Here is a 26309-nt window from a genome sequence, read left to right on the forward strand (position 1 = left end):
GTCATTTCTATTAATATATACTATTAATATTCCTATTCATAATAATTTTCATTAATTTGAATAAAATGTAGGAAAAAATAAGTTAATATACCTTTTGTCTTTCTCTCTCTCTCTTTCTCTCTCTCGCTATTCCTCTTATCTAATCGCTCTTTACGTCGATAAGTATGAAAATCTGATAATATCCGCAATATTTCAAGTGCTCTGACGATAAAATAGATAAATGATAACATTGTAAATGGAAATTATTTAAAACTCTCCTACCTTTCTTCTCTTTATTCTATAGTCATTTTTATTTAATCATCACAACTATTGACAAAAGAATGAGAGGCATAAGAAAAAAGAAGCTTTTCTCTTCTTATTGATCACTCCTGCCACGCTATCTCTATCTTCGAATTTGCAAAAGGAGAAGAGGTATCAAATAAAACAAGATATCAATTACGTATTTGCACGTTTTATTATTTTCAAATGTTGCTTAGAACCTGAAGATATTCTTTCATAATCTAATAATTAATTAATGATAATTAAGTTTAACATTAACGCCTGACAACGACGAAGTAAAGATTATATATATATATATATATATATATATATATATATATATATATACATATATATTTATATATATATTTATTTATTTATTTTTATATATATGTAAGCTAATCCTTGCCCAGACACACGTACTGATATGTAATGTTTAATGGTTTTATTTATTTATTTATTTTTGTTGTTGTTAATCTTATTACTTCGACTTTTTTTACGGGCATATAAATAAAATCTTATTGCTTAATAATTTTTGTTTATATGTATATATATGTATATATATATGTATGTATATATATATACATATACATATATATATATATATATAGTAATATTATATACGATGATATGTTTTTGTAGTCCCAATGATTAATATGCACGCTTTTGTGCAAATGCCTCGGCGCGAGACATGTTTGGACGGATTGATCCAGACACGACGTGGACATTCCGAGAAATGATCGACAATTTCGTTCAAATTTTTGCTTTCTTGAAAGGAGTAGACATATATAGGTCATATATCGTCGTCGTAAGAGAAAAACGACGGAAGAAAAAAAAGAAAAAGGAAACAGGAAATATTCTAAAGGATAAACAAAAATTGAATTTTCAAGATAAAACACGATAATCAGCCGATACAATCGCTATTCGCGAAATGCTCGGAAGGTCCTCGCGTGTCCGGTAGTACTTGACGAGGCCTCGGATTGTCGTGTCGAACCTCGTCCTCGAAAAAGATGACAAATAAGAAGGAAAAAGAAAAACAAAACAATAAAAGAAAAAGCACGAAAGAAAAGAAAAAGAAAAAAGAGAGAGAAACGGCTATATCGAGACACCCACCGCTATATATACTTTACTATCTCTCGTGGCGAATCGACCGTTTTCTTTTTTTTTCATTGTTTTTTTCTTTTTTTCTTTTTTTTTCCATTGAAGAGGCAGCGCTCGGAGCCTCGTCGACATACTGCTTAATTATTTTACTCCTACGCTCGCTAATATATCAGATTCTTATGTTTCTGTATCAATATGTATATGTTTTTGTCTGTGTCTGTGTATGTGTGTGTGTGTGTGTGTATGTGTGTGTGTCGAGTGTATTTCTTTTTCTCTTTAGTTTATATCGCTACGGTAAAGTTACCATTACTTAGATATCACAATAACCTTACACAGAAAGCTGCTACAATTTATTACTATCGATTATTCCTACTGGTTATTAATATTACTTATTATCATCATCATTATCATCATCAGCATCAGCATCAGCATGATCGACATCATCATTATCATCATTGTCATCATTATCATCAACGTCAACATCGTCGTCGTCGTCGTCGCTACTTCGATTTTAAGATTCATTCACAAGTTATTTCTTTCTCTCTATTCCTTTCCATCGCATAATCTTTCTGTCCCATTACCAACTCTTTTCTTTGCAAGAATATACGTTCTCAAAACGTTCCCTAAACTAATTCAAACCTGCTATTACGCATTCATTAAGATACGATTACGAAACGACGCAAGTCACTCGATCATGCATTCAAATTCAAAATTCCCTCTCGTATGAGCGTTACCTCCTACTTCGCGAGTTGGATAAAAAATAATCCTACCCCAATCCATTGTCATTAGTATCAGTATCGTGATCATTGCTATTTCTGTATGCGTAGACGGTACTTTCTTTACAAATTTTCTTCCTCTGCTTTGTTTACCTATTTATATATTTTTTTTTTGTTTTTAACTTCTCCTCCCATGATCTCCTAAATTTCAACCCTATCATATATACTGTCCGATCTTAAATGTTAACTATCATATGTATATGTGTCCATGTATTTGTGTATGTATGTATGTATTATTTTCCACTTTAAGAGTATAAAAAATATCCATTCAATGGTCTATTAATTGCCCTTTCATCATACTTTCATTCAAAATATGTATATGCTTGTGACATATTATTGAATTCATGATTATTACTGTGATCTCTTTCTTGTCTTGTCTTGTCTTGTCTTATTTTGTCTTCTTTTCTTTAGCTTCTTATTAGAGTATCTACGCGCGGAGAAACATCATCGACGAATAGATTAAATCTTATAACAGCTGACAAGTGTATCGTTTGACCGCTATCGAGGAGTAGAGAGAACTTTGGTTTCTTGACTCGCAATGGTTTAATACGAAATATTGTATATTTGGTCGTTGAATGTTACTTCAAAACTACTTAAAAGCAGAGAAATTCTATATATTATATGTGTGTGTGTGTGTCTGTTTGCTTGTATGTACCTAGATACGTATAGATATGTATAGTATATGACGATATTGCAACGCATGAACTCCGCGCGTGAAGATCGACGTCGAATGAACGACTTCGAACGAACACGTTAATAAATTATTTATCTCATAAATACTCCTTTTGGACGTTCAAATTCGGTTATTAACTGCGTACAATATACTGCCGGTATGCGATGCTTTGTATGTGGTATGTATATGTATGTATATCACAATCCATTCATTAACTTCCTCGCAAGCGTATCCTATATTTTCCGAAACAAACAACAAGTTTATTATTTTTTTATCGTTCCTTCGTTTATCCGGGAAATCTCGCTGTTTAACCTGTTTTGCTTAAATAAATCGAATCGATATTATTCTGGTGACGAGCATAAAGATCTTTACGAATGTGAATGAGTATTTCATTCAGCTCATATCGAGTTAAGAATTACAATTCATACTTCGCGTTACATCGATCTCTACCGAATACTTGGTACTTCTCGTTAACATAAATTAACATGCTTTGAAATGGCTTTGGTTTAAACATAGACATTAACAAGACAATAAAAAAGTATCGCAATCAAATAGCTTTATGATCGTCGGATGCCTACGCATAAATGATTGATGAATTAGCTATTCATAATCACGTGATGTTTACCTGATACGCAAAGAATCGCTGTGCCTGCCTGACGCGAACTTTTTCGATTTGTACATATATAAAGAATATATTACATATGTATGTATACATATACATATATATATACATATGTATATATATAATATATATATATAATATAATAGTAATCGTTCTTACATTGATAATACATTCATAATCACTCGAAATTTTAGCCCACTTTTCATACTTTCCATAATTTTTTTCGTACAACTTTATATAAGTAGGAACGAAATTCCTAGAAAAATCTTAGACGCTAAATCTTAGATTTAAAATAAAAAAATGTTCATTTTCCGAGAAAATATGCAGGATGAGCGTGCTTTCGTTCTCATGAACGGAAGAGCATGTGTACGCCGATAAACGCTTAATGGACCTGCTCTTTAATTGGAGCTGAAGTTTAAAACAAAAATGATAATTGTCATTTTTCTATTTTTCTTTTTTCTATTTCTTTTCTTGCCACATATGATAACGATCATTCGTGATCGATACTTACGTAAGTAATAATAGTATCAACAGAATATAATGCATCTAATGTTATTCATAATCATAAAGAAAAACAGCGAAAATAGACGTACACTGTGCACGCTATGGGAACACAGAACTCGGTTTAAAAAATATGCCCTTGGAATGATAGACGAACATCATTGAACATTCGTGATATACGACGACACTCCTGGACGTTGTGTTTTTTGTTGTTTCTGCCTTGTTAGATCGTTTCGATGAGTTTCACTGTAGTTGTTCAAATAAGAACACGACGGATCTCGACGGAATAGTGTAAGAATAATACTGATATCTGTTTCGTCGATTGAACCCCAAGCAATTAAATGCTTCTTTCTGATTAAATCTCCAAAAGGCTAGTTTCTTTTTCTAAATACGTTGAACTACGCACAACCACCATACTATATAGTTTCACAGTAATCGTTAATATAATATATATGATAAAATTTTCTTCGTAGATTCTTACATTAGGAAATAGTAAAGAAAAAAAAAAAAAAGAAAAAAATTAAAAAAAATTTACGTGTCAGCATTTTTTTTTCAATATTCGGTCCGCCTAAATGCTCGTGCCTTTATAAACGAGCTAATATGACTCGACTTTTTATCTTCGTTAATATAACGATATGTATTAATGACTTATCTCGCTTGTTAAGCTCGGTTCGTAGATTTCGAAAAACTTAAAAACTTAGCTATAAGGCTCGCATTCTTCTTGAGTTTAAAATATCGCAAACTAGACGCGTATTTTGAATCTCAAAAGGGTGTATCTATAATTTTGTATAAAACTTTGGAAAGATCTAATCGTTGCCGATCGACTATCAAACTATTATCCAATTTTTATTTATTAGCTAGCAATTTATTATTTACCGAGCCAAAGACAAAATTTTTTTCTAAATCGTCAATCGCGAGTTTTTTCCTCCCGCTACTTTTTACTGATCCTTACCTAAAAAAAAGAAAAAAAAGGAAGAGAAAGGTGCTTTTTTTATTTCGAATTAATCGATGAATTTCGTTGGGATCGACACTCACGATCGATGAAACGATAAACGATCGAGATTTCTTTCTTCGATTGTAACAGATAAAACTTTTGTGTTCTAAGTTATCTTCCTTTCAACATTTATCACTTCGCCTTTTCTTCACTTTTATGTTATTCTTCTTCGTTATTTCTCTCTTTCTCTTTCCTCTCGCTCTTATAATCTTTGGAAGGATATACATACGTTGCTAATCTTTGGTTAAGAATATATTCTTTCGAAGTTCGATCTCGACTAACTCGAGGGTAGATAACCTCGAGTACCCCAGGTTTCTACTTTTTATCCTCTTTTATTTTCTTTAAAACTTCTTCGAAGATATATACAAGTGCAAACTAGAACGATCTCACGCGTTTTCTTTTTTCTGCTTTTCTTTTATTCACGACCATTCAACCTTTTCAAACACAACCCTTTCCATCGCATTTCAACACATCTTGGTCGATAGCCTGTAGCAAGAAAAGCAGAGGATTTTGTAAGACGATCTTCAATGTAGAACGCAAGACGTTCCATTTTGTAATTTTCTATTTTCTTTATTTCTCGTTTCTCATTTTTTACTTCTTATGCTCCTTCATTCATATATTTTTCTCTGAAGGCTTTCGGCTTATGATGAACGACATTGAACGTTGACAAAAATCGTCGCGAAAGGTAAACGTCCTGCATAAGACGATGTTATCTAGTAATCGTCTCATATCATGTAATCGTGTTGACAGATCGACTATCACTCGAGATCGATGCGATAACAAACGTTTTTTTGTGAACTGCTTTTATGGAAAATACATTTCATTGGTGCGAATTCACGCATCATTTATCTCTTTCCAGCGATACCGATTCACATCATTGCGAAAAATCTTTATCGCGTAATATGTGTACGTTTATATCTGTGTTGTATGTTGTATGTGTGCATGTGTATGCCTGTATATGTGTCTGTATGTGTGAACTTTTTACACGCTTTCTATCGAATTTGTTTATCTTATTTTCACATATCTATATTTTCGCATAGCAATTGTGCTTACGTAAATTTTTTACGAAAATTTTTTATGTTAACGTAATTTACACCATAATGATATTGCAATAAATTGTACAAAAGAAAAAAAAAGTAATGGAGTCGTTAGAATAGTTCCTCTTTCCTCTCCTACTTGCATCGTTCTTTCATTATCTTTGTAATCTTGTTATTTTCTTTTTCCCTTTCCTTCTCCTTTTTATTTTTCTTTGTTTCCTTATTACGGTACAAAATATCTGATAGACAATGTACATATTTTTCTCTTCATTATACGCAAGTTTGTGTTTGTATATGTGTGTGTTTTTATTTTTTCTTTTATATATTTTTTCTCTCTTTCTCTCTCTCTCTCTCTCTCTCTCTCTCTCTCTCTCTCTCTCTGCGTCTTTTTCTATTTTCGTAACGTGTATATACATATACATATGTTTGTGTATATATATATATATATATTCACTTTTAATATATATATATACATATATATATAAATATATATATATATATACATATATATTATTCTAATATTCTTATTTACGCGTAAACGCTACTCCCTAGAGAATTACATACTAGCAGTACTATCTACTGATATGAGTTAGTTCACTTGTAAAGCACTTTAAAATTCAACCTAACGACCCGTCGTCGATCGCCGACAACGAGTACGTTCCCTTACGATCTAAAATACAGAAAACCAGTTACGATTACACGGAATGAATTCGCACTATATTTCACCGATCCCGATGATTCCTCCTTTGTCGAAATATTTTATCAAACTACGGTGATAGAAACTCTACAAAAAGCAAAGAGGAGAACAGATATATATTATACTTTCGTATCTACACCGTTCTCGTCGATTGGGTCTCGTCGATTTCCCTCGTCGAAAAGGCCAATCGGGGAAACTAGAGAATTTCGCTAATCACACGAGACGTCGAGATATGTATATGTACGGTACCTACATATATCATTTTCTTGATGATTTGCATGCAGAGCACGGGCAAAGCTCGTTCGTCGGATCATAGATATGTATATCGCGATCGTCGGTCTATGTACGTTTTATTCCTACATTGATATTTTTTTTTTCTTTTTCCTCTTTTTTTTTCTTTCTTTTTTCTACATCTTTTTTCAAATATAGCTTTTCGAGCGACAACGCTCGAGCAATCGCGTTCGTACAGTAAAAAAAATGAAAAAGGGAAAGTGATAATCGAAGTAACTCTTTACTTTCGAAAACGGACTCGAAAAGAGAACCGTTCTTTTCTCGACGAAACGAATTCGTGCACCGAATCGTGTATCTCCCAAGGGAAAAAAGAATTTCAATGATGATAAATTAATTAACGAGTTTTCCTACGAGGCTTTTGGTTTCAATTGACTAAGTTATTTGGCATTGTTTGCACACTGATCTTCTCACCGATTTCTATTATATTTCATTCAAATATTTCATCAAGCAATCGCCCTTTAAACGACGTTGAATTAATTATGAGAAATTTAATCTCGAATTTCGAATAAATAATTATACAAGGGATATATGTGTACAATGATTTGACCGAGTTCGTTCTACCGAAGAAAATATGCCATAATATATCATCGCTTCGTTTCATTGTACGTACTTTCCTAACTATAAAGCGAGCTCTTTGGTAAAAATGTTTAATGAAACACGAAAATGAGGGAGAGAACAAAATAAAAAAAAAGAGCGGGGTAAAGAAAAATTGAAGTTCGAAGAACTCCAAGATTATTCAACGTTCAGCTCGTTAATGTTAATAATTTTCCCTGAAACCTCGATATGGGATGTAAGGCCTCGTTTGGCTCACAGCTTCAAAAACTGTTCTATTACTTTTGAAAATAACGTCTAACAAGCATTACCCTTTTTAATCGTTACCATTTCTAACCGTAAGTACAAATTTCGAAAGCAGCCTTTGAGCGACTGCATTCGAATTCGCTTCAATATAATATAATACATAAATAAGTTAATAATAGCATTAAAAATCATTTTTCAACGATATTCAAGATATAAAATAAATTAAAAAACGTTTCTATTCTTTTCGATTTAATCACTCATGGTCGATTCGAAATATCGCTGCTCGGCTAAGTTACAAGAAAAATAAAAAAAGAAATATACGACGTAAACGTAGACACGTCAGAATATATATCAATCTATAATAAAACCACATGAATAGTAATAATTTACGTATATCGATAACTATAATCAAATTTAACGACTTAAATTTTTTAAAAACGTATCACGTAAAACACCATGTAAAGATAAAGAATATAAATAAATAATTAACACACAATAAATATCGAACCTTTACATTGTTGTTGCAAATAATAATAAACTAAATACTATGGGTTTACTCTCGCTAAAGAATCCCAACGAAATAAGAACAGCGCGACTCGTGTTTCGTATCACGTGCATTAACTTTTTTAAGGTGAAATTCTTAATCAAGTTGCGATAAGCTCTATTACGTGCTATAATTTGCATATTGTTGCATTGTAACCCATCATGTGTACGTGATAATTCAGAAAATTTACATCGCGCAAAAAATAGAGTTCACTAAAAAAAATCAATTCAAGAATACATTTCGTTCGTGATATTTTATGCCCGCGACTTTGCTAAAAAAGAAGTAATTTATTTTTTTCTTTACGTTCGATAGGAATTTGCCAATAAAATTTCGATTCCACGAGTTACACTGATCTTTGGAATATATCGAACCAAGAAGCATACTGAATCATATTAAAATATCGGCATTTATTGAAGTAGGATAAAGAAAAGAAACCGTACAAAAAAGGACGGATCGAACTTGTAAGTTTAAAATACGCTTTGAGAATGCCTTGATGCACAACCTCAATCAAAAAACGCGAAATCGAAATTGTCCTCATGGAATGATTTAAAAATAATATAACTCGTATATCGATATCTTGTACGTGTATACTGCAATTTTGAATATCCATGACGTTCTATCTCGTTTGATTTATTTATTTACTCATTGAAAATTCTTTTTATTTTCTGTTACTTTCGTACGTGGACTTGCTTTCCCCTTTATTATAAAATTTTTGCTCAAAATTGCTCAAAACGGTCGCTCGCGTTTTCCTGTAATTTGGGCTTTTTTAATCTAATCCGAAATTAGGAAATATATATATATATATATATATATATATATATATATATACATATATCTGCGTGACAGTATAACGACCCTGAATACCATTTGCAACGTACTCTTATCACTTTCCACACGATATGATGCTTTCGGCCATCGTTTTCCCTGAAACGATAATTCGGTCCCGCTCTATATGTATGTGTATATATGTATGTATGTGTATGTATGTGTATATTTCATATTTATTCGATATTATCATAATCAATAATATCAACACTATAATTCGTCTAATTGTAAATGTAAATTCATCGATCCGTCCTCGGATCAACGAACAAATGTATCAACAGATGTGCTTCTTCTTTTTCCTACTTCTTTTCCTATTTTTTTATTTTCTATTTCTTTTTCATCTACGCAAGAGATTATTCAATCTCTCTGAAAGAACGATAAAATACTATACGAACGTCCACTGCGCGATCAATTGTCCCGACTTATATGAAAAGTCCCCACACGTTTCTCTTTCTTTCATTTTACTTTTCTTCTTTCTTTTTACTTTTTCTTTTTGGTTTCATAGTTTCTCTTCTATATTATTTTTTTCACCCAATTACGTCGGCAAAGTTGAACGGTCGATTCTCAGCGATTTTTGCGCGCGCTGGACATCCCGAACGTACGCGGAAACATTTAATATGTCGGGCTTAATTAATGAACGTTATTCAGCCGAGCAATACTCGGCGAACGCTCTTTATACTTTCGATTCATAGTTTATAGTCTATTAAAAATAATTACGAACGCATTGATTGTTCTGTCCTATCCAGACTCCACCGATATTAGTGAGTTTATTACACGAGTGCGATATTAGGACGGCTAAGGATATGTGTCTATCGCGATGGAACATAAATACTTTCTCTCTCTTTCCTTATCATGGAAAATGGAAAACGAGAGGCGAGACGATCGTGATCGGTCTACCGAAATTATTCGAAAACATTTCTCGTCGATATTACAAAAAGGGTGTGAAACCAATTACAGTTTTCATAAATCCACGAAACTCTAGCGCTATTCTCTTGTTACGAGTTTATATTATTTAAAAAAGAAAAAAAGAATAAAAAAAGTAAAATATCGTGAACGTCGCGAAAAGATCCTTTCTTCCTTCAATCACGACTTTGTTTAATTAATTATTTAATCTTTCTTTATTTATCCATCCATCTCCCTTCATATCCTGTCAGCGTCGAGTTTTAAAATGCAAAAATCGCGACTGGGTGTCACATATCGGCATTTTGATGTATGGATGATGATCAATAGAAATCCTATTGATCTTTTTCTTATGGATTTTTCTGTTTTTGTCCTTTATCGATGAACGCCAAATATATTGACATATACAGTAAGAACTACTCCGACGATTTGCGATTTAAAACATGGACTATCTTTAAAATCTCTAAAATGCAATTATTCGTCATTTAATTTCTGCATGAAATGTGTACCTATATACATAAGGCAATGACACGAGCTTTATTATTATTTTATTCTTTTTCATCTAACTCGGCTTTATTCGATTATCGATTTAATTCTAACAACAGCGGGTTTAAGGTTTTTACTCGACATCTTCGATACGGCATTAACGCCATTAACAGACCCGAGGGAGACGCGGAAAATTTTGCCTTAAAACCGTCCTAAATCCGGTGGATGATTATATATATATATATACATATATATATACATATATACACATACATACATACATACATACATACACATATATGTATATATAAAAAGAAGAAAGAAAGAAAAAACAGCGCTAGAGGCATAAACATTGAATTTTTAGTCTTTTTTTTCAGACGTTTAACATCCGGACGAGAGATTCTTTTTTTTCTCTTTTATCTACAGTTTACGATTAAAGCATGACTCGACCAACGGGAAGGCACTTGGACAAATTACGTGCCGAGTTGGCCGCTGTTTATTTTTTATCTAGCACGCATGGCAAAACACCTGTTCTGTCTGCTTTCTCTTCTCTCGTTTTTTTTTCCTCTTTTTCTTTTTTTCCTTCTCCGATACATCACGACAACAGATCGTTTAATAATGTTTCTCACGTTTTTTCTTTGCCCTTGCCTAATCGCCTAATCCTATGATATGTTCACATTCGTTATGTATATGAATAAGGTTATCACTTAATACTCGTTCGATTTTTTAATAATTTTTCTCCATCTTTTTTCTCTCTCTTATCCCTCCCTCCCCTCATCTTTCTCTCCCTTCTAATCCTTTTCGCTAAACCATACTAAATCTTTCGTCCTTTTTCTTCTATTTTTTATATTTTCTTTTCTATCACACCCTTCCCTTCCCTTACCAACATCATCCTCTTAAACATCCCACCTGAACACCCACGTTCTTTCGTTTTATCCATTCTATGTGAATAGATGCACATCTATCAACAAGATACATATTCATGCAACGCATATGGCTCGCACCTTCGCAATCCACCGATAATAAAACATAAATACACGCATCTTAGGGCACCTTTGGTATTAAGCTTGATGTACATAACTCGTCTTCCTCTTTGTATAATAAATACGTAACTTCATCTACGAGCCTTCGACGCTTGCTCCTCTTATTTTTTCGTTTATCTCTCTTCATCAACATTGTCCATAAAAGATGTATGTTTGTGTTCGTGTGCGCGCGCGCTAATTAGTCATCTCGAAAGCATCGACCGAAAACGTTCCTTCGTCGTTCGTCTTAAAAATCAAATAACCGACCGTTATTTACAGAGATCGTTTGTTCAATGGCGACGATAGCCATCTTGTATAAAACCTATTTTTTGTTCTTTCTTTTTTTTTCTTCCTCGTTAATTCTTATAGTCTCAAGTAAAAAGCTGCGAAGGATAGCGTTACTTGCGCGAGCGCTTGATTATTATTATTATTATTAGTATTATTACTATTATAATTATAATTATAATTATAATTATTATTATTATTATTATTATTATTATTATTATTATTATTATTAGTATTAGTATATATTAATGTTATTATTGGATAATATAATTATTCTATTTGTTTTTTCTTCTTTTTCTCATACGTCTCTCTTCATCGCAATTTCTTTCTTTTTCTCGTCAAGACGACAGCGCGCGCACGCTCGTTGCGTTCTTCTTTCTTTTCCGTTTTTTTTTTTTTTTATGATGAACGTCGAGACGTCATCGCCGGCGTTTTGAGGCACGAATTATCTCCTAAGGAGAATCTTACTCGATCTTCTGTGCGCGACGTGCAAATAAATTATATGTGCTCTTCGGTGTGATATCTCCGTTATTCTTCTTTTTTTATCTTTGTAAGTGTCATCTTTGTCTTCTTTACATTATTTATAATACGAACCGATCGTCTTTCGACAACAAGGCTATGCACAAGCGTGGTTTTGCGCTTTAATAATTAGCTTTAATTAGCTTCAATTACATACTCCTCGATATGCGGATCCTTCGTATCCATTTGTTTCTATCGTCGACTGTTATCTTCCTTCATTTTTTTCGACTTTCGTCTTTCCGTTTTATTCTCTTTCTCTTTCTCTTTCTCTTCCTCGCACACATTTTCTCCTCATCTCACGCAGCATGACTTGATTTTTTTTCTCACTCTCCTCTTTCACTTCGTCGTCGTCCATCCATCTGATATATAATTCAGCGAAAATAATAATAATAATAATAAAAAAAAATATATATATAGGGAAAAACGCACGGCTACGAATCGGTAAGATAAATTCTTTAAAAATATTATGTATACCTAGGAATACACGATTATTGGGCCCCCGGCGAGACGCGAACCAACGCCATTGCGCCGAATAAATTACAAAATTTATCTATTGGTGCTGCACGGATCAAGGTGGAACGACTCTCCTCACCCCGTCCTCGTGATTCATATTTTCGTATCTCCCCATTTTTCTTTTACTTCTTCTCTGTATGTACGTGTAAATACCTGTTTTATTTCGCATGTATTTGTAGATGTATGTGTATGTGCGTGTGTTACGTTACTCTTTACGATACGTTAATACGCGCCTATCTATATTTTCATTTTCCATATTAAATTGGAAATTTTTTACGCCCGATATATATCCAATTGTCGTTGTTCTTTTTGTTTTTGTTGTGCTGTGTTTCCTGTTGTTTGTCATCGTGTTGTTGTGCCATAGCGAAATCTTCCAATTCATTATGAACGCCAGCGCTTTTTTTCCCTTCTCCGTAAGAATATGCCGTTTTTCTCTTGCTTTTCTTCTTATATCCCATTAATGTCGATCTTAAGGTTGCCCGTTTTCTTCTCTCTTTGATCCCTGAGAAAATAAAGAGAAATAATTAGAATCTCTTAGACAACTGCAACGATCGTCTATAAATAAACTTATCCTTCTCGTATTAAAAATGTCAAAGTAATCTTTGATTAAATATTTTTAAATCGCCCTTCGTATAACGCCCTTTGTCTATCATACAAAGGATATCTACTGTATATTAAATCGAAATTGTTTTATCACTCTGTTCAAGAAAAATTAGATGAACGAAGATACAAAAAAAATAAATGAAAACGTTAAAAGAAATTAATTTTCAAAGTTAACAGAACGCGTCGCTATGTTGTTATTTCCTATGCATGGAAAATATCTCTACCTTGTCTGCTCGTTGTTAAATTAAACAGATAAATAATAATAAACTTGCTGTAAAGAACGAGTTACGTCAGAAAATTTATGGGATGTTATTTCAAATGCGCTGTATTAATTTTTTTCATAGAAAATAAATGAAAATTCTTTTGCAACATTCCCTAATCTTTTTATTAAACAGAAAATTTTAATTGAAACACTATCTGATAATGTTTTTATCTCGGATATGAGTCATACTAATTGGAAAGAATATACTAAAACTAAAAGAAAATTATTTTTAACAGAATTGTCGAGATCGAGCCAAATGTGAAACTCAACATTTACAGGATACTTTACAAGCGATTACTCCGATTAATCGACTTAACGTATCACTGTAAACGCAAACATTGCATTGTTTAAAAACGAAATCGTGCAGAGACAGAGAAACAAAACCCGTCCCACCAAAGCACTATTTCAGCGCAATATATATATATCTATATATATATATATATATATATATATATATATATATATATATACACACACACACAGAAAAAGTGAAAGAGGGAGAGAAAAAAGTTTTAATAAATATTAGTGTAGTAAGATCAGCGATTTTTTTTTCGCGAAAAGCAAATTCGAGAACGCAAAAATTGAAGAAAGAAAACTTGAATAAGGCTAACGCTAATAAGATCGAGAGATGCAAGGTGTGAAACGGAAGATAAAAAAAACAGAAAAAAAAGAAAAAGAAAAGAACAGATAATGGACTCTATAATCCACCGCGGCCAATTATGTCGGATAACGATCCAAAAACGACCAAAACGCAATGTTGTGCTCGTGATCCCTTCAGTAAAACCGATGCACGATGTAGACCTCGATCGTTGTGCACTGTACAGATATAGATTGTCCTTCTACGTTCATTATTACAATGATGGAAGTAGAATCGGTGCAGGAGCAGGTAATCAAGCGTAAAGAACATCGGGCGTGCGTTTATGCGGTTTAAAATTGACGGAGAGGGTTGGAAAGATTCCGAGTGGCTTAGCATCGTATATGTATGTATGTACCAGTGAGCAAAACTTTGCGCGTTCGTCGAATATTTTACGAGAGAAAGAGAATGAAAGAGAAAGAGAGAGAGAGAGAGAGAGAGAGAGAGAGAGAGAGAGAGAAATATAGACAAAGAGTTAGCCGGTTGTGTATCATAGACAAAATGAAACCTACTTCGATCCAGAGATTTGTAAAGCCCACCTCGGCCATTTTTGATTTTGCATATTCGATTCTTATCGCTCCTCGGTCGGAGGAGAGGAGAAGGGACCCCTGGAGAGTGGACATCGCCTGTGCCGCGTAGCGTACGTCTTGATATTCGACGAAGGCCACCGGTGACCCTCCCTTCGTGTGCATACGAAGCCGGGAGAAACCAGGGAAACTGTGCATAAATAAGATAAAACGTGCTTTTGTTAGTTGTACAGAGGTTTTTTGCTGCTAAAAGGGTTTTGGGAGGTTTACGGGCTTAGGGGTAGTTAATTGCTCGTGGTTGCTGGTGATAATTGTGCAAAATGTTATTATTGTTCTCGGCCAATACAAAGCCGGTGCACGCGTGTGATGCATAGAAGAAAAAAAGAAACAGAGACAGAGAGGAGAGAGAAAAAGAGAAAGAGAAAGAGAGAAAGGGCAGTTGGTTGGGTGCATGGAAACCTATACTGGAATTTTCGAGTCCTATGATGAGATTCCAAATGGTTACCATTGTGAAACGATTGTTGGTGCGATAAAAGATAAGATTCTTTCATTCTCCGAATTGCTTGTCTTTGATTTGCGATCGTGTCAAAATGATGGACGATGTAAGATATTTTATCGCGCACTGTCAACTTTGAAAATTAAACATCGATGCCATTGAGATTGATTATTCGATGTCAATCAAACGTACTCTAAACGAAAAGAGAATCCGATTTCTAATTAACATTCAAAGCAAAACGAGGGGCACTCGCAAAACTGTTATAATTATCATGAACAATCGTTCGTGATAAATGTAAAAATGCTTAAAGCATTTAATCCACCTTTAATCTGTTAAACGTCGTAGATATATCAAAACTTTCTGACCTGCTGAAGATATCCTTAAGCTCGTGTTCGGACACAAATTGACCGAGATTAGCGACAAACAGGGTGGAGCACGGAGCGTTGCTAACTGCGATATTCGGCTGTGATGACGGCGATCCAACGGGTGACGCCAATGCCGGTGATGGTAAGAAGTGTGGCAGCGATGCGTGTATTGATGTTAAAGTCGTCGGATGTGGTAAAGACATAGGAGCCTGAAATTAAGAAACATTGGAATATATCTTTACGTGTTACTTGTGCCATCAGAGAGATCGAAAAAGAAAATTCTAATTAATTGGAATGTAAAATTTATTAATATTTAGCCAACTTTTAAATATATCCAAAAATGGATATATATCTACTGTATTTCCTAATCCAGTCGCCTAACCGTATATTCTTTCCCACGTTCCATAAAAATCGTCTCTAGATCGCGAACTGTCTTTGGTCGATTCGTTCGATCTAGACATATGTATTAGATATAACGTGTACACGTCAAAACATCTACGCGAGTATAAAAGCACGTCCATCGAGCAAATAAATAATTCAGGCGATCGAAGCAGAGAGATCCGAGATAGAAAAACCGAGCTATGTCGTGCTCGTCGTAGTCATCATCGTCGTCGTCGTTGAGTCACGTCGATGAAATTGATCTCGACGTAACTTCACGTATCTTTTATCTCTATCTTATTTGGACACCGCATGATTCAGTAATCGAGTATAACGATCATGTGTATCACTAACGTGCATCGGGGCGCTCGTCGGCGGCTCCAGAGCTTTGTCTGCTGATAGTCAAAGATAGGAACGTACGGGGACCTGAGGGTGTAACGCTGGATGCACCAGCGTTGCATGTTGTAGAGCTCCTGGTAATTCTCCAGCTGTTGAATACGCCAATGGATGATGCCATAGTTCAGGACCACCAGGGAAAAATGGGCTTCCTATGTCTGAAATAGAATTGGTTATTAGAGAAGATTGTTGTTTTTCATGAACATAACTTATAATTTATATTTAATAACGTATCGATCTATCCAAACAAATTGATAATGTTATAAAGTACGATTAATATTAAATAAATCTTAAAATAATCACGAGAAACGTTGCAGATCATTCATACTGTTTAATAATAGATACTCCGATGTACTCAAGAAATTTATAGACAATATAAATTATAATCGATACTAAACGAACCTTAAAATGATCGTGTGAAAATATATCGTTCAATAATAATTTTATGTATCTATCTCGAATTAATCCGGAACAACTATTTTTATTTCTTAATTTAATTTATAGTCGAGATTTTGCAAACTTCTTGGAAAGTATGGTATATGTATCTACGTTACATATATGTAAAAAAGACGTCAAGATTTCCACGAATGCCGGATCGAAGCGACGCGCTTTCACATCCGTGACACGTCCATACCCTGGACAATAAATTTTCGACGAGGACGATTAAATCAATCGTGACGGTGAGTAATTTCACTGAAATTGTTGATGGCTTAGAGTTGCCATGTTTCGAAGTACCGATCGATAAAACAACGCTTCGCGTAGAACCGCGCATGGTACGATAGAACGATACCCGCAAAACCCGCTTGATAAACGCTCGAGTTCGTTCTTCGCTTTCTCCCCTTCTTTCTTTATTCCCTGATCTTAATAGCGTGGTTAAGAACTCTCTTGGATCATTTTTATAGAAAATTAATTTTAATACTTTCTAATGCTTTTTTTGTGATTGCCTTACTTCCTATTCATGAGCTCGTAAAATGAGTCAGTGATAATAAATGGCCACATTATTATATTATTATTATTATTATTGATAGGTATATACTCGTATGAGGGACGTAAAACAGATGAAAAGGAAAATAAAACAATAGGACAGAATATATATATATATATATATATATATATATATATATAAAGTTTATACAATCGGTGCAGTGGGTGAGTAGAATTGGTGAGTTGTGTGTCAGCGAGTGAATGAGTGGCGGTGCATACTTACGTCCAGTTAGAGGGTGCATCAGAGCAGGGTGCGAGGTGGCTGCTGCAGCGGCTGGTTGCTTGGGTTTGCTAACCTTTGTGTTACTTTTTGCAAATTCCAAACGTATGGTTTGTGGCATATCAGGATCGAATCTAACCCCCTGCTGGAAATAGATTCCCTAAATTAGTAAACCGGGAGCACACGTACAGAGCTGGGTCGTGATATGTGTGGAGGTAGAAAAAGACAGAGAAAGATAGATAGAGGTAAAGAAAGAGAGAGAAAAGGGGTCAGGCTTTTTCGAACATTTCAGCAACGTCTTCTTTTCCATCGTCGCCATCGCATTACATTTTCATGTCCAACCCTATTTGCCCTACGAACGCGTTCAAATAGACATATCCTGAAAAACTCGTTGATATTTTTATTATTCTCATATTTTCATTCGCGGTGAATAGATATTTTACGTTTGGCGACGATGAATCGGAAAATAATGCATCTACAGGTAGTGCCAATCACGAAGGGTAATAGAGTTCAAAAGAATTCAGCATAGGAGCACGCATGTGCGTACGTGTTTTAACAAAGTGGATCGTTCCTCAGTCCGTTCTACGATAATATGGATACAGAGCGAGATGTGTCCATCCGACAAGAGGATGTTTCTCAAAAACCATTGTCATTGTTATCGTTGTTATTGTCTTTGTCATTATTGTTGCTGTTATTGTTGCATACTTGCAATATAGCGTGAGCTCAGTTGCAGTGTCTACTAGATAAAAATATATACATATACGCGTACACCTATATATGTATATATAATGTATACAGTCAAAGATCGTACGACCTCCTCCCCTTCACCTTATTTACCACACATCGCAACGTCATTTTATAAGATACCAAATCGACGTACATACATATATCAAAAAGCTCTATCGCTAGCGCAAGCGATATTCGAAGGCTTTCAAAACGTGACACGGTCCGTTCGTTAACGGGTCAAAGTTAATATTAGGAATGCTGACGTCAATTCGATCTCGCAAATAACATTTATGCCTCAGATGCATTTTTCGGGAGAGATGGGGAAGGGAATGGTACCGCGAAAATAAAAACGAATCCTCCTATCGAATTCAATTTCGAACGATGTTCATTAATATTATACGATAAATCCGTTTGCTTCGACGTAACGAGAATTAAATATTGAACTTTGTTCCGATTTTCTCTCTCCGGTTATATACCCTTCAAACGATTATCATGATGTTTAAGCATCGTTCAATGTTCTAACCTACTTCGGAGAAACTGATGCTCGCAATTACTGCAAAGGGGGTACTTAGAAGAACAACGGGCGCGATTCAAACGCAAATCAGTGGTCTTTAAAAGAGGAATATATTTATGAAATGAAAAACGCTTACAAGTACCTACCTATCTACCGCTACTTCCCATCTATATAATTAGTTTGTAAAATACGAAATTAGTTTAATAACTACAACGCCACAACTAACGTTATCAAACCACTGTAATCTCTACTTTCATTTAAAAAGATTACATAAAAATAAATACGTAAAAATTTTATTTCATAGATAAAAATTGAAGAAATCCACCGAATTCTTCCGTTAATTCTACTAACGAATATTGCGATTACGTGAACTATGAATATTTATGCAACGAAAACGATTCTAAAAAAAAGAAAAAAATAAAGTAGAACACGTTACGGTCAGTGTTATTATGAAAAGAAAAAAAGAAAAAAGGAAAATTTATCGATTTTCGTACGTGGTGATATAGAAAACAACGATACTGCAGTTTTTCCCAGGTGAAAGAAGCTAATGCTTGGATAATGAAAGGGGCAGGGGGACGGATGAGTGGAGGATATAACGAATAAGAACTAAATAACGTTAATCCGTGCCAAATGGACGGCATAGTCAAACAATATACGTGTGTGTATGTGTGTGTATATGTGTGTAAATATATTAGGGTATATAGATGGATATAACGAAGTTCTAACATTCCATGGCACGTCTCGTCTAATCTTATGTTTGTGTGTGTGTTTATATATATATATATGTATATATATATATATATATATATATATATATATAAACACACACACGAAAGATAGATAGGCAATTTCCTTAAAGATATTTTCCGACTCCTTGAATTCTATCTATTTATCGAAAGCATTTTCAATACAACCGGACTCTTACCTGTAGATCTTGTTTGGCCGCCTCCGCACCAGCCCTCGTATGGAAAGTCACGAAGCCCACCGGCTGAAATTGTAAGTAAGCCCTTATTTATATCCAAAATCATGAATCACGCTAAATTTATAAATTTATTATCGATAACTTCGACTCTCAACGATCTTATTTTTCATCAATCAATAAAAATTTTCTTTTGGATATCCATAACCGTGATGGAATCATTTCATTATTCATGATACGTTTAATGAAAAAGATCGTTTTAATATTCCACAAATTTTCAAAGTAGCTACAGATAAAGGTAAATGGTCAAGTGTATGTCTTACGAATATTGTTGATTTTAACTTTACCGAGGCTCTTTTCTGAGCGAACGAAAGACAGTACAAAAGTTTCGTAAGAATCGTATATTCTACTCGAACTGACGAATGCAACTTAAGAAATTCCTTCTGAGACATAGTCAACCTCGAAAGACAAAGCTTTTCATAAGTATATCCTTTAAGTATTCCAAGTCTGACAAATAATAAATTATGATGAACGTAAGACGGACGTTCCTGAGCTCTCTATGGTCCGTTGTCCTACTTTTCACGTTATATCTCTTGATACTCTTGGGGATCGTACGAACTATTGTATTTTATATCGGCATCTTCATCTATGCATGTGTATACGTATATTATATATATGTATATTGTATGTTTCGGATCGATGAACTTAAGGAATTCTAATACTAACTATAAGGATGAGTTGCACGCGTGCGTGTTAGAGTTTACATTGATCTCGTGATAAATCCGAATTATCGTTCAACGTATCGTTCATTTTTGAAATTAGTTAAAAGAATATCAATTGTGTTAATAGTAGCTAACGTTTGAAGTATCATCGTAAGAACCGATAATAAAAGGAAACGTAACTATATTGCAATTGACGTAACAATTCTTCTGTAAAACCGCGATTTATTCCATTACAACCTTCATATGTCTGCCGACCGATAAATGTTTCAGGAGTTTCGAACGAAAATGGAACTCGGATCGATGCCTCGTAAGATGGCCCCCGCTACGTCCGTAACTTCCTTATTTCGATATCCCTGCTATTTTATTTCCGACCACGTTACCATAGGGAAATACAAGTTTTCTTCATTCAGTACCAGTGCATCTGGTTACGAAATAAAATTTTTCTCAATTCTTTTAGAAAAGTTATTGTACGATCGAATAATGAGTATCCATTTGTGTAATTTCTATGTTAAACAATTTCTTTTGTTGCCTAAATTTTTAAATCTATTTCTTAAAAATAAACTAAATTTGTATTTCTTTATATCAAAAATATTTCACTTACCGACGCCGTCTTTCCATTTTTACTCGTAACCTTCAGCAACGATCCCTCATAACCCTGAAATAAAATAAAAAGTGCTCACTATATCGCTCGTTTTCCCTTCGCTGAACGAATCGAGGAAATAAGAATGAATAACTATAATCGATTCTATTACAACTTTTCTATTAGTCGTCCATGCAACATATGGAACGTATGGAAGCTTTTATTATCGACCTTCAATAACTCCTATAAAGTCTATTTCTGACCTAATCGTAAGTCTAAATGAAAAATAAAAGACGATTAAGTTCTTTCTCGCACCGACCCCAGTATTATGATGAATAATAAAAGGGGAGAGGGTGCAAGAAAGAAGACAAAGGGAAGGAAGAGAAAACAAAAAAAAAAGAAAAAGAAATTGTGGTAATTCGTGTGCTGACCTCGTATGCTCTGAACAGCAGGTACAGTTCTCGAGGCTTGGCGTCCATCGGTAAGCCGCTCACGAACAGCGTGCGCACCTGAAAAAAAAGATGAAAAGCACGATAAAGAAGATTAAAGAGATACCCTTTAACGGAGGATTTTAGACCTAAGGAAAGAAGAGATGGACAGTCTGTATCAAAAGATCGTAAAAAGTCAAATTCGAGATATTTGTACAATTTATATATACTCTACTAAATAGATAAAAAAAATAGAAATTTAGAAATAAACCCAAACAACAACCTTACATTTTTCTTCCCTCTCTCCAATATTGAGATATGAGTCATTAGATAAAGTAGCTTAGTTACTGGAATACGTCGAAGCTATAACGACACATAACGAGCGTTATACATTACGTAGAGATGATTATCACGATCTCGCGACCCTATTTCACATACAACCAACGGAAAGAAATCGTTCAAAGTTCACCTATTTTCCTCGGCACGACACGCGACGAAACCGTCGTACTTTCTGTTCTCGTCGTCGTCGACATTTCCAAGATAGAAAGGGAAAAAATGAAAAAAAAAAGAATAACGAAAAAGAACAAAAAAAAGCAAAAATAGAAAGAAGAGAAAGAGAAAAAAGGGAGAAAGCTCTTAGGTGGAAGTTTAAATTTCGCGGATTCTAGTGGGCTCAATAACGAATCTCAAACGGGGCGCATAAGACGACGGGGATTGAAAAGTTTGAGTTTAACCAGAGCCCACTGAAGAGGGCATAAAGCGGACAAGAAGAAGAAGGTTAGGTGGGGCAAAAGTATCAACCGAGTGAAAGCGTACAGTAGAAAGAGGTAGGGATATGGGATGGTAATAAAGAGAAAGGGAAGGAAAACGAAGTATGAGTAGTAGGTGAAGAGGGATCGGGCAGGGGGTGGCAGGTATACTGGCGCCATCGTGTCTGTGCAACGCCCGGAACGAAAGAAGCAAGCACCGCATGCGAATCACTTATTCATACGCTGTGAAATGATTTCAGCCTTCTGCGTAGAGAAAGACTAACATATGTATACGCGAGCCAATGTTCAGAATTTCTTATGTCTTTTCTTTGTACATTCGTTGAACGGATGTACATATATATATATATATATATATATATATACACATATATATGTACACACACACATATGTGCCCATATCTCTTTATTTCGTTTTTTTTTTCTTACGTATTCATTTATTACGCATGTGTATCGGTAAACAATAGTTTTGCAATTGCCATCAATATAGACATCTATTTTTAATTACACGAGTCTCGCGAGAATAATTCAACGAGACTGGACCGATTCCTTTGAATCTTTCGAAACGACACTGCTATTGGGTAACCTTCGCCGCCATCTTTTCTTCGGCCATATATCTGGGAGCTTAAACGATTTTGGATGGCGAATCGTGATTTTCTTCGGGTTTAGGAAAGAGAAAACGAGAGGGTGATATCAAAGCAGGAAGGGTGCCATGGAGTCGAGTCGTGAGTCAACTGTCCGAGAGATATTGACGACGAAGAAAGGGCGGAAGTTGAGAGCAGTAATAGAAAGAGGGTCAGAAAGAGAGAAAGAGAGAGAGAGATCAGAAGAAGAACGTGAGAGGGTGACTCGGTTCGCTTGTTTGCGGATAACGAGTCGCGTACGTGTGAATGTGGTCGACTTTCAAGTGGAAAGTGGGGCTGCTACTGACTGTTTCAAAAATTTCTTTCTTTCAATTGACTCTAAAGAGAATACGTTCCAAATCAATAATTAGGAAGACATTAATACGAGTGAACGATCGTTCGAAAACTTCAATTGTCAAAAATTCTTTTATCGATAGAAGAATAATACGATCAATATCCATTTTATGGATCGTACATATACCTAGCTTTGAACGCTCCCTCTTTTTTTTCTCCCTTCTTTCCCTCTCTTACGAAGGATGATTCATAAGGTCTGGTGAGACCTTAGATATAACGGGATTACAGGATTTTCTAGTAGGATAATAGGAGTCAAATTATATCCAAAGAGTAAAGCAAGGCATATCGGTCGATATGACGAGGTATCTTAGACTCTTATTAGACGTTTTTTAAAAATCGTTACGGCTGAAGGATACGCTTTCTCAAATGGAGTATATACGTTATATACAGTATTGTGATGTTAGGTTACGTGAGACAAAAACAACTGTGTTAAAGAATGCTTTAAGAAAAAAAATATATGATCTTTATAAGTATACAATGTAAAAAGTAGATACACATTCCATCCTCTTCTTCGTTGTTTCCTTTACGTTACAAAATGTAAAACGAAGTTGAATAAACGTAGAACAAAAGCGGGCTTATCTGCGTCGTTCAAATGTTTTACCATACGCGAGCTATGCGCTCTACGACAGAAACGCTCGCGCATGCGTACTCTCCTCGATGCGAATATAACCGGCATAGAATATACTCCTCTCTCCATCTCTCTTCTTCTTCTTCTTCTTCTCTCTCTCTCTCTCTCTCTTTCATCGATCCTTGCATATACACGCGCGTTTAATCACTAACTACAGATTCTCTAGTATCCAATAGACTATTAAATGAAATTCAAGCAACTTTTTCTCGAGCGTTCGACGTTACTTCACCTTCTTTACCTTTAATATTTTAAAGGCGACACTTTTATTGCTTGCAGAATGTAAAACGTTACGTTTCCCATCGTGCTCGTAAAATATTTAAAGAACTTGTGACTATAAATCGATTACGAAAAAAAAAAGGAAAATAATATTCGCGTGAAAAGAAATTACCTTACCAAATCGACAAAATGTGAGGATTGCAATATTAATCTATGATAGTGAAAACAATAAAAAAATTATTATCGTTAGATTAATAGCTTTGCATTATCACCACTAATAAATTTTTTTACGCAATTAAATAGAATAATATATATATATATATATATATATATATATATATATATAAACGTTAAAGAAAGAGGTTATCCTTGCAATCTGTCTTTATCACTCTATCCTGAATTACCGACATATCCTACTGTATAAAGTAGTAACATGGCGCACTCTACATCATAAGTGCGGACGTTTACTGAACTACAATTACGGATTTTGTCTGTATACTAACTTGTTAGCAAGGTTGCCAAGTCGAGTGCGTTCTTGCCAAATTTAAGCGTGCGTGTAAAATTCTATGCTCGCGAACACGAATCATTGATGTGTGGTGTATAACACGTTGCACTCACTCATGCAAATAGTCAACATATGTGTACGTATATGTGTGCGCGCGCGAGTAAACGGCGTGTGTATATATATATAACGTGTGCTCATATTTATATATATGTGTATCCATCAAACCGTGCATCATAATTGTTCCCTGAAGTAGAAGAGCTATTAAAAAAAGAAAAACGGCTGATAGCGCAGTTTTACGGATATTTGCAAGCAAATTCCAGCAAATAACTAAGTAAATAATATTATTTAATCACAAAAGAGAGTGTGAATATATTATAAAAAAATTATACTTTTCTAACGTTCGATTAAATATAATAATGAATAAATATACATAGAGTTGATTAATAGAGTGAATTAATAACGATTCGTTAAAAGTTTCGTTAAAAGTTTTATATTTTAATCCAAAAATCTATTCTCTATATTACGGTGCATGAATCGAATACAAATTAGATGCGCGCAAATGGTAAGGAACGAAAGCGAACGAACGTCCTTTTAATGCGCGCTTGAAATGCAGAGAATTCTAAGCGCGTTGAGTCTCGTACATCTGTCTTGTACTAAAGACGATCCCTTTTCATTTCAAAGAGCGTTCGTTAACGCGTCCGTAACGTGTTATAACGGTTATCTATTTGCGTGATGTTTTATTTTTACATAGAAATGGAAAGGAACATGACGAACGAACGGTCGGCCATTTTTTTTTCTTCTTTCCTTTCCCTTTCGGAAAGTAACTTCGATAGACCGTGAGGTAAATAGTAATCGATATCGAACAAGGGAAGGTATGCTGCTGCCCCTTCAGAGAAAAATGCGCGAACGCACCGAAAAAGGGAAAAACCGGTTAAAATACTTGGCAGATGTGACTAGGTGGGAGAAAGAAAGAAAGAAAGAGAGAAAGAGAAAATAAATAAATGCATACCATTTCTCTACTCGCCACTCTCTTGTTACAACTGTGTTTTTTAAAACTAAGCAATCATGATTCAATGTACGCGTGGAAAAAGAATTTTTTACGACTTTCAGCGCGATGCCACGTATGGCTAAAGGAAGAGACAATCAATAAAGCAAATAAAGCAGCGTCAAACTCGTTTCAGGTTGCTGACCTGCGTGGTGTTTGATGGGTCACATAAGAGTACCTTTTACGATGCTTTTTTAAATATATCGTCATTAGAACTCGAGCAGGCTCTTTATCATTTCGAAATGAAAAACGGAGATTAAGATACTCGTTCTTTTTGTTAGAATTTAATTTTCTGATAATTTCTACTAGTACGTATAGATAAATATATGTGTATATGTGTGAGTGTATGTTATGACACATCGCTGTGCAATTGTTCAAAAAAGAAAATAAAATACGCACATTGGTATTGGCACATTGAAATAGATCGAAAATGCACTGTCGTAACATATGTCCGGAAACACTTTATTACATAGATAGGAACTCTAGTGTGTCGTATAAATGACCGAGGTCGATGCAAGAACGTTGGTACAATTTCATGCGAATGTTTTGAAACTCTCTCGAAGAACAAACGTTTG

General features: G+C 34.6%; 1 protein-coding gene across 5 annotated transcripts in view; it reads right to left on the reverse strand.

The window, feature by feature from the left end:
• Positions 1-435: 435 nt before the first annotated feature.
• Positions 436-26309, reverse strand: part of LOC127063465 (protein couch potato-like) — a 39133-nt gene continuing 13259 nt past the window's right edge. The window contains exons 2-9 of one of the 5 annotated variants that reach the window (XM_050993298.1): positions 21600-21677; positions 21190-21243; positions 19873-19935; positions 17711-17849; positions 16528-16661; positions 15730-15938; positions 14854-15058; positions 436-13344 (exon numbers count right to left, since the gene is read on the reverse strand). In XM_050993298.1, the coding sequence (XP_050849255.1) occupies positions 13312-13344; positions 14854-15058; positions 15730-15938; positions 16528-16661; positions 17711-17849; positions 19873-19935; positions 21190-21243; positions 21600-21677 (915 nt within the window). In that variant the 3' untranslated portion in view covers positions 436-13311. Of the gene's footprint in view, positions 13345-14853; positions 15059-15729; positions 15939-16527; positions 16662-17710; positions 17853-19872; positions 19936-21189; positions 21244-21599; positions 21678-26309 lie in introns of all 5 variants that reach the window. The other 4 variants (XM_050993299.1, XM_050993300.1, XM_050993297.1 and 1 more) reach the window with 4 other exon arrangements.

This window comes from Vespula vulgaris, chromosome 4 (genome assembly GCF_905475345.1).
Source record: "Vespula vulgaris chromosome 4, iyVesVulg1.1, whole genome shotgun sequence".
In the NCBI taxonomy this organism is placed as follows: domain Eukaryota; kingdom Metazoa; phylum Arthropoda; class Insecta; order Hymenoptera; family Vespidae; genus Vespula; species Vespula vulgaris.